We start from the raw sequence: 14118 nt of genomic DNA, 5'->3' as shown, positions 1-14118 counted from the left end.
TCCATGGCGACAGACGCAGAGCGGTCTGACAGCGGGGCATATCTGGCCTAGTACAGTCAGAGTGGTGGGATATGACTGCGTCACCGCTGCAGACTCGACTAGTAACTCTAAAGCAGGTGTTTGAGAGTATCCAGAGCCTGGACCAGCACAGTCATAGTGAATCACAGGGCAGTGTGTGTGCTTTTCTGTGTCTGTCTGGGCGCTGGCTTCCACCGCAGCATTGGAAGGGGGATCAAAGTGAGGAGAGTTACTTCATCATGGACAGACAGGCTCCTCAAATTCAACTGTTGCCATGACGACCTGTAAGCACCACCACCACCAACCCCACCACCACCAGACAGGGATATCCAGTGTCTGTCAAAATAAGAGCCCCGATCAATAACATTACACTTCAGGGTCGATGGCATTGACTGGTGGCACCAGCCTATGTTTCCACGAATAGGCAGCTCTGACTTCCTCTTCCTCTCCCCTATCTTCCTCTCCCCTATCTTCCTCAGGCATCCTGCAGTTTGAGGGATGAGCTCACACACAACTGCAACACGATAACCTGCACTCCACTTCAGAAGGCCCAACCCCCCCGCATCCCCACAAAAGAAACCCATATGATATGGACTGCTTCTGACACATGGTTTAAGTGATTTAAGTGTGTATGTGTGCACACGCTTTTTATTGGGGGGGGTGGGGGGGGGGGCCTGTGTGCTGTTGTGCTGGTTGTCCTTTTGGTTCTCTGGCTGCTCGGTGAGTGGTCAGACCAGATGCAGAGCTAAAAGCTCTGTGTGTGTCTGTGTGTGTCTGTGTGTGTCTGTGTGTGTCTGTGTGTGTCTGTGTGTGTCTGTGTGTGTCTGTGTGTGTCTGTGTGTGTCTGTGTGTGTCATAAAGAGAGCAAGTGTGTTCTTTAAGGCTACGTCCACACAAATACGTTTTTATTTCAAAATGACATTTTAAAACGAAAAACCATCTCTGTCCAGACGGGCGTTTTAGCTCCGTATCAAACATAATCTCCATTACCACAAGCCTCAAAAGGGAAGAAACCTTCTGGAAAAGGGTCACATGATAGGAGCGTGTCAAATCAGGGAAGGCTATTTCGTGACTGATAAGACCCAGTTAGGAAGCGAGAATTGGTGTCTGCGTCATCGTTTTTTCAAACAAAGTTGCAAGTTTCTGCCCATCCACACTCAAACTGAAACTATTATGAGGTCAGCAGTGTTTCCAGAGGTCTCTGTTTTAGGGGTTCGAAAACTCTGCAGCAAAAGTGATGTGTTCTAAAACAGTATAAGTGTAGATGTAGCCTGAAACGCCTCCTTCCTTTGCATTGTCAATTCGCAGCAGCTCTATTGTGTTTGCCAATGTTCATGTCTGTGTGTGCACATGTGCCTGACATTCTCCCTCGTTCTGATGTTGAATGGGGTAAGAGCAGATGCTGGTGTGTGTGTGTGTGTGTGTGTGTGTGTGTGTGTGTGTGTGCGTGCGTGGAGGGGACACACACTCACAGGGACAGCTTGCGCCATAAAGCCAATCATGGTTTATCACCAGGGGATCTCTCTCCAGCTTACGACAAACTCAATAAAAGCCACAGTGGCAAACTAAAACGTCCATTTGAAGTAAATCCCTGGAAGTCAGTGATAACATGGGGAGGGCATTAGGGCAGCCTCTGCCCCCATGGTCTGGAACCACCGCCGTTCCTAGAAGGGAAATGCCACTCTGATAGCATTCTTCAGTGGCTCGAGTTAAGACTAACACACACACGCGCACACACACACACACACACACACACACACACACACACACACACACACACACACACACACAAAACACACACACACACACACACACATAAAAAGGCCTCATTAAAAACACGCTTAAGGGTCTGTGTGGGGAATAATCTACTCATCCACTTGGTTCTCTTTTCAAGATATTTTTTTGTTCAGATTCTTTCCTTGTCTCTTTCATTTTCTGAATTTTCAGAAAAGATCAGTGCAGTTCAAATGTGGGATTATGGTGAGGGAAAATGTGTTTTTTAGATAAAAGGAAATAAGGGTTGGGTTGGCAGTTTGGATTATGAAGCAATCACACATCTTTTAGATATTTTGTCAGTGTGGTTGGCGGGGAAGAAAGAGGGCGTGGGCGTGTGTGTGTGTGTGTGTGTGTGTGTGTGTGTGTGTGTGTGTGTGTGGTGGGAGAGAGAGAATGAGTGTGTGCGGGTAAGACACAAGTGTATGAAGCCACTTCAGCTATTGTCTACTTGCACTTTCTCTCTCCCTTTCACAAACACACACCACACACCACACACACACACACACACACACACACACACACACACACACACACACACGGCCGCTCTGATGGGCATTCATGCAGGCCCTAACAGTGGGCAGCGTGGTGCTGGCTCAGACAAAAGGTGGCTCCGGGAGCAAACCCCAGGGGAGGGAGAGGTGCTCTTCCCATACAAACCCCTCACATCCGGCCCACTGCTCCACCACACACACACACACACACACCGAACACACACACACACACACACACAAACACAAAAGGCCCTTTTTACACACACCCAGCCTATTTACATGGCACAAGGGGTTCCGCCCGCATTGCCGCACGCGTGCGCCTCCAAACACAGCAGACGACAGATTGTCAGTCCCACACTCCCACACACACACACACACACACACACACACACACACACACACACACACACACACACACACACACACACACACACACACACACACACACACACACACACACACACACACACACACACACACACACATTCACGCACACATGCAAATGACTGTATGATTTAGTGAAGCGTAGAGTCAATAATTAAAGAGGCGACAGCTAGAGTACAGAGGGACAGAGCCTGTCCTCATAAAGAGAGAGAGAGAGAGAGAGAAAGAGAGAGAGAGACAAAGAGGGTGTAAAGCTCCACAACCAGCTCCACAACCAGCCCCTCACCCCGGGGGAAATAAAGCGCCCTCCCTACCCTGGCGTCTACGCACCTTGGGGAAGGAGGGAGATAAAGCAAACAAACCCAGGACATATGGTGGATGTTCCCCAGCAGACACTCGCTGATTGCCTGCCTGGAAGCTTCCTTTCAGCCACCACTGCTAGCGTCGTCCCCTTAAACGGAGGACTCGGAGACGAGGCGTGTCTCTCCGTGCAGTTTGCAGATAAACTCTGGTGCCTCGTGCCTGCATGACTGACCCGTCACCCGACACGACACTGACAGTGAAACACACAGACGCTCCGCTGCACACTACTCCCCCTGCTGTCACCTAAGGTGTTTCCAAGGTAACGGCCACTGGCATGGGCCATCTACACTCTCCCCGACCTCCTCCATCTTATCTGTTATATAGGTGATAATCCTCATCATCATTGTCTGCCGGATCTCCTGCTTTGCCATGTCAGCTGCTGCCGCTCCACTGACCTTTGCTGTCAGCCCCCCGCGTGCCTTAATGGTATCTCCATATCCCTGTTTAATGGGCTCACAGTCTAGCCCAAGGTCAGGATCAAGGGGGTCGCGTGCGTTACATGACATGCACCGAGCATCGCTGTGAACACTTTACCTGGATTAGTCGGTCACACGGAGGTAGGGGGATAACAGAATTATGGAGCGATACAATCTGTGCGGTTTCTCTCTCTCTCTCTCTATCGTGGGTGAGAGGATCTGGAGTGACCTATGGTGTTGATCTAAAGAAGTGATTATGAGCTGTTTATGATCAAAGCTGTATGACATCTACCGTGGCTTTTAACGGATATTTGCTTCACTGTTGGCATCAAGGGGTTACAAATGGATCAATTTCAGACATTGGAGAGACTCTAAATGGGGATATGACTTAAGAGATGTCTACTACGACTTAAAAGGTCAGACTCCATTGTTATCGTTGACAATGCATGTAGAAGTACATTTTTGTAATCTATACCCAAGACTCCACACATACTCTCACTCCCTCCGTCACACACACACACACACACACACACACACACACACACACACACTCGTTTAATCACAGAGCGCAGTGCAGATGCTATAGAATGCACATATTATATGTAATTATCCCCTTTTTGAATTCGCTACATTCATCAGCATGTACAAGACTGCCTGGTCTCTCAGTTAACAACTCTGCGGTTCCGCCATGAACAGCACACCACGCCTCACTCCGCTCATCACGGGAGATTCGGAACCAGAGCCTAGCACAGGCTCGCCTCGCAGTTCCCGAGACGGAGACCCCGCAACAGTACCGCCCTCCCCTGAACCCACCACCCCTCACAACGGAGAGGTCGTTGCTCCGCTGGAAGCCCTCACCCTGGCATGTTGGCCTCCCAGATGAAAGACTGGCAAGGATGGGCAAGGGGGGCGAGGGGGGCGGGTGGGGCGGCCAGGGAGGAGGGGGGATTACTGATTTAGTCTTCCTTGATCTTAATAAATCATTTACATAACAGTGCGCTGCATCGTTTGAAATCCTAATTAGGACTCCCACACTAATGATGGCAATTTAGCCGGGAGCGAGGGGGAGCATGGCGGAGATTAACATGAGCGACGGCGAGCACCTTCTTCAAATCACCGGCGGCGAAGGCCCTCAGATGAGATGGAGGCGTTTACAACTATTTGATCTTCAAAGAGAGCGAGGATGAGGTGAGGAGGCGGGTATGTGGTTGGGCGGCGGCTCGAGGTTTAGCTAAAGGTGAGGTGAATATTCAACGCGTAGCAAAACGTGCTGACGCAAACACAAAACACACATCCGGCGAGATCACATATCCGCAAGGTACGGGAAGAGGCTGTGTGTGTCTGTTGGAGTGTCATATTTCAATGAGGTCGCACAGCGGATAGTGTGTGAGTGTGTGTGTGTGTGTGTGTGTGTGTTTGGGGGTGGGGGGTGGTGGCAGTGGTAGAGATTCCTGTATGTGTGGCTCTAAATCACCAAGATTGTAAAAACGAATGGCTATACCGGGAAGTTGAGGTGGTTGAGGAAGGTGGCTGTGAAGGTTGAGAGCATGACTCGTTTAACGACTCGAGGCACTTAATTACTCTTCATTACGCTGGCAGTGGGGTCTAGCGAGGAGAGGGGGCAGAGGGAACTGGGTCCATTCGCAAGGACAGAACAGGGGCTGCTTGGCGCTCAGCCGGCCACGGCGACCTTGTTTAGGTCCTCGAGTCTCTGTGACACTCACACACACACACACACACACACACACACACACACACACACGTCCGGTGCTCTTGAGGGAGCCAATCACGAAAGTGAAGTCAGGGACACAGAAGTTGCCAAGGCCGTTCCACATGAACAGGCCACTGAGAGGACACTAAGATTTTACTGAAGATTCTTTTTAAAACTCCAACCATAAACTGTGTCGCTTTGTAATAAGCTGCTGACACAGCCTCTCAACATGAAAACAGAGTGTCTCCAAAAAATCTGGCCCAATTTCGAAGAAACCATAACATCGTTAAAGTAAATGATTCCCCCTCCCCCTTCACAAATAAAATTAGGGCTCATGAACCACTATTTCCATCGTGCTAAGAGGCTAAACAGGGAGAGCTTTCATCTCTTCACATTTGAGGTGGTGCGCTAGAAAGACGTGTGTTAAGATCGCATGAGAGCACTTCATCCGTCCGAGAAGTGATGGCTATGGAGCCTCGGTCCTGACACGAGGCACAGAGTTCACTAATAAATGTTAAATGGCGAGGAGAAGCCTGCACAACCACACTGACTCACCACAGCAGTTCTCCTCAGACGAAACATTCACTCTCAGATCTCGCCACAACACATCATGTCCGCTCTACATGATGGATTTAAACGATTACAACACACACACAAACACAAGATGTAAAGGTAAATGTCAAGTATTTTACAGACACTTTTACAAGGCAGTGACGGTAACCACCACTGCAACACCACATCCCCACGAATGAGTATGACTACATGGGAGAAAGAGTATAGCTACTCCTCTGTACACACACTCATAACAACTCTCTCTCACACACACACACACACACCCACACACAAATATAGCCTATCTATGGGAAAAGCAATCTCTGTGTAGTGACATCCATCATATTTACATATGAATATGACTAGAGGAGCAGCGAGGCTCTCTCCTCTCCTCTCCTCACTGATAATGACAGAAAAGGCGGAGAGCCACTTCATCAGCACGGAAATTGATTCGCAGGGAAGCGGAGGCCAGACAGACGCTCGCTTCAAGACCCGAGCGAGCAGCTCCGTGACAGCCGTCGCCGTCAAAACAAGCCGTCTGCTGTAAATATTAATGAGACCATCCTGCGTCACGTACCGCTCGGCAGAGCTAGCCGGGTCGAGAGCAGAGGGAGTCTGTTTCCTGGAAGAGGCTCTCAAAGGCTTCTCTCCTCTCACCCTAGGTGCTGAGGGATTGGAGGTTTCTTCCAGTACGGCGAAGGGATACATTTTATGAGTGTGTGTGTGTATGTGTGTGTGTGTGTGCACCGTGGGAGTCACACTCATACCCTTGGCAAGACAAGAAATTCTTTATGGCCTCAATATGTTGGGAATGATGAGCACACACTCTGAGTAGTTAGCGTGATTTACTGCTTTCCTTCCCATCAGCCCGCCTGTGAGAAAGCCATGTAGCTACAGTGTGGCCTATGAGAGAGATGCTAACATGCTAACATGTTTTCCTGTGAAAATGGGTGGTGTATGGGAACATATGGGCTTGACAGTTGGCGAGAGGACGGTTCACTCACCTGTGTAGTAGGAAATCCGTGAAATATCTGTAGGAGAGGAGAGAAAGAGGGCAAGGAGAAAGGGAGAGAGGGGGGAGGGGAAGAAAAACAGGAGAGAGAGAGAGAGAGAGAGAAAAAAAACAGGTCAGTTTGTCATTTCAGCACATTCGATTGAGCACATTTGCAGCATGTGGTTTTGTGGGTCAGTGGTAATCCTTGAGGGAGTGCCCAGAGGCTGCCCAGGCTTGGAGAGGCGGCGCCCCCTGGCTGTGAGAGCTGGCAGTTGGCACCTGGCACTCAGGCTGGCATCAGAGTGCCCAGCAATGACAAACATGCGGAGCGACAGCACAGAGAGGGGAAGTTCAGTGGCATTTAGATCAGAGATGATGTGACTCGGGGTAGAGAGGGAGTGAGACAGAAGGAGGGAGGGAGAGAGAAAAGGGCAGAGAATGAGACAGAGAGAGAGAGAGTGAGAGAGAGAGAGAGAGAGAGACAGGAAAAGGGGGAGTGAGGGGGAAGAAGAGAGATGATCTCAGTCATATGCAGACTGGATAGAACCAGTTTCTTCATCATGGACTTCAGGCAAGGGCTTCAAAAAAGATGTACATTACAGATGAAGCGATTACAAACGCCGAGTCGCCCACATGAGATAAAGGGAAGGAAATGAGGATTTGGCCATTTGTCATGTCTATGTGAACGCGCCGATGACACAGATCCATTTATTATTTCCCCTGAGCACCACAGGCCACTAATCATGCCCGAGCACTACCACTGGGCTTCAGCCCATCCCCTATCTGGACAGAGAGATCTCATGGATGCAATGAGGTTAGTTCCCGTGTCCCGTATCCACTCTAGTGAGTCCATGCACACAGATGCAAATATAAAAATGGAGAAATTCCGCACATCTGACTGCAATTCGGGGGGAGACGGGCGTCGGGCTAGAAGAATGTGAAATTGAGGTCAAATTTGTATGCGCCATATGATGGGGAGTCATAATGAGGTCATTCTCATTCCACTGCCTCCGAGCAAACAGGCCTCTTATTGTTTATCTGCATCATTTCAACACAAACACCTACACATACACACACGCAAACAAATAAACACAACAACAACGTATGAGAGAGAGGACAGGCACTGAGGGGGCCCTGGGTGTGGAGTATCTCAAAATAATCGTTCCAGTTAGAACAGTAGACCCTTGCTGTTGCACACACACACACACACCTCTGTTGCGTACTGTTGCGCACAAACAAGCTTCAGAGAGCTAGCATCTGTTCTCGCTAACTCATGCGTGCGTGAATGGGGAAGCCCCAGATGGGCTGGATGAAACAAGAATCAAATCACACACACACACACACACACACACACACACACACACACACACACACACACACACACACACACACGACAAAAAAATGCAGTTTCTGACCTGTGCGCCGACTCTCACAGCTGGGCTGATTCTGCTTATTGTCCAGCCTCTGAAATTGAGGCCTAATGGTTTAATTAGAGTGACGTGGCTGACCCAGCTCTGTGACCCCCCCCCCTCCTGGCTGACATAAAGCAACCAGCTCAACAAACCCAAACACATGGCCAGGCTCCCTCAGTCCCAGCAGAGAGAGAGAGAGAGAGAGAGAGAGAGAGAGAGAGAGAGCTGCTCTAGTCTCACTGTACGCCCCCTCCGAGTCTGCACCAGTCACCAGCTTTTGTGTGCAAAGCGAGCCCAATAATCAATACATTTGAGTGGGGTTGGTCAAATCTGCATGAGAATGCTAGTGAGAGGCGTGTGTGTATGTGTGTGTGTGTGTGTCCATGTTTGTGTGTGTGTGTGTGCGTGCGTGTGGTGGGGGTGGTGTTAGAATTGACTGCCTGTCCATGGTTTAAGGGATTAAGACTGGCTAACTGGCTCACTGGTTTTGTGTCCATCAACACAGGCTGCCTTTAATGGACTTCTGTCACCTCTGTGTTGCTTTAGTGCATATGCTCCACTGCATCAGCGAGGATCAGACGGGGGAATGTTTAATGGCCTGATCACCACAGACACGTCTACGCCACGCTCCTCACACTAGGATGGTTGCGCAACACTCACTGCGCCACTTTCCACCCTTATGGTTGCTGCCTTGATGTCTCCCGTCTTCCAGTGAAATCTCTGTCTTCCTCCCTTCCTCCCTCCCTCCCTCCCTCCATCTACCCATCCATCTATACCTTTATCTTCCTCCTTTTCTGACTCCTCCATCCACTCCATCTCCCTTTCTCTTTCCTTTAAGCTGTAACCCTGCAGGCTCCCCTTGGCAGAGCTGTGGGTCTGGCCTCTGTGGACGGCTCTCACACCACAACCCCCGAGCTTGTCTGCCGTTACTGCCACTGCTTCTGTGTTGTCTGCTGCCATTACACCCCAGCCCACCCCACTCTACCCCACCCCTCTCTACCCCAGCCCTGCACTCTGCCCCACAAAGCCTCCTGTCTGTCAAGCCTGGCCGGGGCCCAAACACCTGCTCCTCAAGCTGTCTCCCCACACACACACACACACACACACACACACACACACACACACACAGAGAGAGACCGCAAACACACACACACACACACACACACTCGCTCATTGATGATATACGGCTGAAGAGGTGATACATTATCCAAGTGGACTGGAGCGAGTGTGAGAGAGAGTGAGTGTGTCTGTGTGTGTGTGTGTGTGTGTGTGTGTGTGTGTGTGTGTGTGTGTGTGTGTGTGTGTGTGTGTGTGTGTGTGAGAGAGAGAGAGAGAGAAACACATAGCTGAATGAAAAGTGTGGCCACAGTGTCGTTGTGTTTTATTATCGTGCAGCGCTGGATATCCACACAGTGACAGGAAGGCGCCATGTATCACCCGCAGCGGCTGCTGTCCTGTCCAGACTTCTTGTCTTGTCACTTTCAGCCAGGCCTGTCCTTAGATGACTTCTTCTTTTCCCCCTTTTTGTCGCCTCCCCTCTCTTCATGTGTTGAGGACCATGTCAAATTCTTTGTGTGTGTGTGTGTGTGTGTGTGTGTGTGTGTGTGTGGAGGGTGGGGTTGGGTGGTAACATGGATACATACTGTGTCTAACTACGCTGTCATCATCACACTACAGTCAGAAGAGGTGGCTGTAGAATGCACAGCGTGCTCTAAAAGGTAGAATGCAGGGAGATTGTTCAGCTCCTCTGCGCCCCAGACACACTCTCTCCATGTGGCCCAGACGCACTCTCTCCAGCCGGCCCTCACTGGACACCTGTGCCCCCTCTGACCCCAGCCCCAGGGAACTGCTGAGACACCCGCTTCTAAAAGCAGAGTGCTGAGCACTGGGGGGGTCTGGCTGACAAGGACAGAGGCAGGTGTGTGTGTGTGTGTGTGTGTGTGTGTGTGTGTGAGAGAGAGTGAGTGTGCCTGTGTGTGTGTGTGTGTGTGTGTGCGCATGTGCGTGTGTGTGTGTGAGAGAGAGAGAGAGTGTGCCTGTGTGTGTGTGTGTGTGTGTGAGGGAGAGAGTGTGTCTGTGTGTGTGTGAGAGAGAGAGAGAGAGTGTGTCTGTGTCTGTGTGTGTGTGTGTGTGTGTGTGTGTGTGTGTGTGTGTGTGTGTGTGTGTGTGTGAAAGAGAGAGAGTACGTGAGTGTGTCTGTGTGTGAGAGAGAGAGTGAGTGTGTCTGTGTGTGTGTGTGTGTGTGTGTGTGTGTGTGTGTGTGTGTGTGTGTGTGTGTGTGTGTGTGTGTGTGAAAGAGAGAAAGTACGTGAGTGTGTCTGTGTGAGAGAGAGAGAGAGAGAGAGTGAGAGAGTGAGTATGTGTGTGTGTGTGGTTGGAGGGGGTCAACTGGTTTGAGACTGTCAAGTAACTATATGTGTACTGTATATGTGAAGTGTGTATGTGACTATGTGTGGGACCAACTTGATCAAGAATGCGTGTGTGAAACGGGCAAACACTTGTCAACTCACAGAACCGCAGATTCGGTGTTCAGGTGTTTTGATTTTGTGAGACTGAGAGTGAGAGTGTGTATTTGAGACTGCATGTTTATAAGTGCAGTCGGATTAAGAATCAGTTCAACTCCAAGCATCAGTCCCAAAGGATGAAATCCTTTGAAAACACATGCTCAAGGGAACGTAAAATGTGAGAGAGGGACCTAATGTGAGTTGCTTTCACTGGGCTGCCCATCACATTAAGAACCATTACTGTAAGCCCATCACAGATCAATTGCAGATCAATTGCTGGGGTCTGTTGTTTCCCCCTGTAATTATAAAGGATTGTTCACCTACCCTGATAGCTGATGGAATTACAACCCCCCCCCCACACACACACAAACACACCCACACAGACAGACACACACACACACCCCCGTCTTAAAATAGCCACACTCAGGTCTTTTCCGATATTGCAATTTTGGGGCCGTGGTTTTGGATTCACGTTTTGGAGACACTGGGAGCTTTTGTTTTGCCGGGAAGGCCCGTGGTCTTCGGCTGTGTTTGGAGAGCAGCGTGTGTGCGCTCATGCTCATGCTCACACACACACACACACACGCACACATATATATATGCACACACATGCACACACACAATTACAGAGCAGGGTAATTGCAGAGGAGATGAGTTGACTGGAGGCGTGGGGAATAAAGGGCTTTGTGAAGGCGATCTCCCCGGAATTTTCTCTCACCCTCCTCACCAACCATCTCCCCGTCTTCTCAGCTAGTCCCTCTGCTCTTCTGTTCTCTTCTTCCTATACAGTCTTCAGCGATCTCTCTCATTCTGTTCTCTTATCTTCTCTTCTTCCTATACAGTCTTCAGCTATCTCTCTCATTCTGTTCTCTTATCTTCTTCCTATACAGTCTCGAGCTATCTCTCTCATTCTGTTCTCTTCTCCCTATACAGTCTTGAGCTATCTCTCTCATTCTGTTCTGTTCTCTTCTTCCTATACAGTCTTCAGCTATCTCTCTCATTCTGTTCTCTTCTCTTCTTCCTATACAGTCTTGAGCTATCTCTCTCATTCTGTTCTCTTCTCTTCTTCCTATACAGTCTTGAGCTATCTCTCTCATTCTGTTCTCTTCTCTTCTTCCTATACAGTCTTGAGCTATCTCTCTCATTCTGTTCCTAGCTCCCTCTGTATGTCTTTCTTCTCTGCTAGCACTCCTCTTTGGCTCTCCATTGGCCTAGCTGCTACTCTATCTATCTTACCATTGGCCTAGCTGCTACTCTATCTATCTTACCATTGGTCTAGCTGCTACTCCATCTATCTTACCATTGGCCTAGCTGCTACTCGATCTATCCCACCATTGGTCTAGCTGCCCCTCTATCTATCTTACCATTGGTCTAGCTGCTACTCTATCTATCTTACCATTGGTCTAGCTGCTACTCTATCTATCTTACTATTGGTCTAGCTGCTACTCTATCCCCCCATTGGTCTAGCTGCTACTCTATCTATCTGGCCCCTTAATCAGTTTCTGGTGGGCACGGGCCGAGGCCAAACTCCTGGGTTCCAAGTACAGTATAAATAACCTGCTCATCAGAAGACCAAACACACCGCAGGCCAGGAACCACTGCAGAGGTCAGCAGCACTGCCGTTTGCTCTCTCTCTCACACACACACACGCACACACACGCACAAACTCCATGACCTGCTGGCCCTGCACAGTAACACAGAGTCTGACCGGAGATAGTTTTTCACAAGAATGAAAAGTGAATCAAGAGCACACACACACGCACCATCTCTCTCTCTCTCTCTTTCTCTCTCACACACACACATTCTCTCTCTCTCACACACACACACACACACACACACACGCACGCACCATCTCTCTCTCTCTCTCTCTCACACACACACACACACACACACACACACACACAGGAGCAATAATCCTCCAGGCTCCTTGCTGTCTGCTAGCCCTGAGATCCACCTTTATCCAGAACTGACCTGATTGAACCTAATTTATGTCCCTGTGTTGAGTCCTCTCTCTGGCACTCACTGAAGAGGAGGGCCCCTGCCTGCCCGACCGCCCGCCCGCCCGCCCAACTGGACGGCCCTAGCACCATTCCAGGGACCATTCCAGGGACCCTGAGCACCACTGTGAGAGGAGAGGCCTTTATCTGGTATGCAGCCATGATTACCCATGATGCTCCTGTTTTGTCTGTGTGTGTGTATGTGTGTGTGTGTGTGTGTGTGTGTGTGTGTGTGTGTGTGTGTGTGTGTGTGTGTGTGTGTGTGTGTGTGTGTGTGTGTGTGTGTGTTTCAGAGAGGACTGCCAGATGCTGACAAAGCAGGGATGTCTCACAAGGTTACTCCGACCGCCGGGAAAAAAAAAGAAGTAAAACAACCAAACACGGGCCAGGTTGACTGTCGGCTTGAGAATGTGCCGGAAAAGAGGGAGACGCCGATGCGCACTACACTTCCACAGCGGTCGCAGAGTGCAGAGAGGTCAGGGGGGATTAGAGCAATTTAGCACTCATGAAAAATTAAGTTACCGCACACTGCAGCGATGGGACCAGCCTGCAGCTCAGGAAGTATCATGACACAATGAAGAAGGATTGTATTTAACATAATGGAGTTCTATAAGAGCTGTGTGTGTGTGAGTGTGAGTGTGAGTGTGTGTGTGTGTGTGTGTGTGTTATCAATCGGTTCCAATGAGCTCATTGTTTGACAGTGGTCAGCGGAAGACAGCTACTCCAAGCAGTTACACTTACGGTCACTTGTGACAGTGACCATCTTTAAGGTAAGTGCTATGAAAGCATAGAGCTGTGCCAAATATGCATTCTGGAAGACCTCAAGAGTAATTGAGGAAGAACTGCACAAGCTACCACAGGGATTCCGGCCAATCTTCAGACACCAATGAGGCGTGAAATGTTCAGAAAAAAAAGGAGCCTTCAGAGCACTTGTTTAATGCTAACTGTATGTTTCAGCCCATGTCCCATGGTCCTGGGTACAAATAAAATTATTGTTCTGTACGTGCAATCACACCTTATAATAAACAACAATAGAAGTGCAACCACACCTTCTGATAAACAACAATAGAAGCTGCCGCTGCTGGATCAGCGGTGAACTGTAGTTAATGGGCATTGGCTCGCCCTCACTCCACGCCCCTTCTGGATGCTCTGTCTCCCCCCCAGGACAGTGGAGGTTCAGTGGAGCGTGGCTCATACAAGGGCCCCGGGCCAACAGTCAGGCCCCCCCCCCTCTGGGCCCTTGACACCTGCCAAAATGGCTACATTCAATCAGGCATTCATGCCCCCCGTCCCTGGACTGGAAAATGAATGCATGTATGTATCAAGGTCGTATAGAAATATAATGCATAGCATCCACAATGGTCTCTCATTCATTCATGCATGCACACTCAGGACGATCTCTCCCTCTCTCTTGCTTACACACACACGCACTCACACACATTCACACACACACACATTTGCACACATTCAACACACACAGATTCACACAAACAAAATGGT

General features: G+C 49.6%; 1 protein-coding gene across 20 annotated transcripts in view; it reads right to left on the bottom strand.

Moving 5' to 3' along the window:
- ptk2aa (protein tyrosine kinase 2aa) overlaps window positions 1–14118 on the bottom strand; it is a 92107-nt gene that overhangs the window by 59831 nt on the left and 18158 nt on the right. For all 20 annotated transcript variants that reach the window (XM_031586624.2, XM_031586616.2, XM_031586617.2 and 17 more), the window contains exon 2: window positions 6716–6742. Coding sequence is in view for 19 of the 20 variants with exons in the window: in XM_031586616.2 (XP_031442476.1) it covers window positions 6716–6742 (27 nt within the window). In the remaining variant the exon portion in view is untranslated. The remainder of the gene's footprint in view (window positions 1–6715; window positions 6743–14118) is intronic.

Source organism: Clupea harengus, chromosome 19, assembly GCF_900700415.2.
Source record: "Clupea harengus chromosome 19, Ch_v2.0.2, whole genome shotgun sequence".
NCBI classification, from domain to species: Eukaryota; Metazoa; Chordata; class Actinopteri; order Clupeiformes; family Clupeidae; genus Clupea; species Clupea harengus.
The sequence above is the reverse complement of the archived record's forward strand: the minus strand, read 5'-3'. Positions and strand labels throughout refer to the sequence as shown.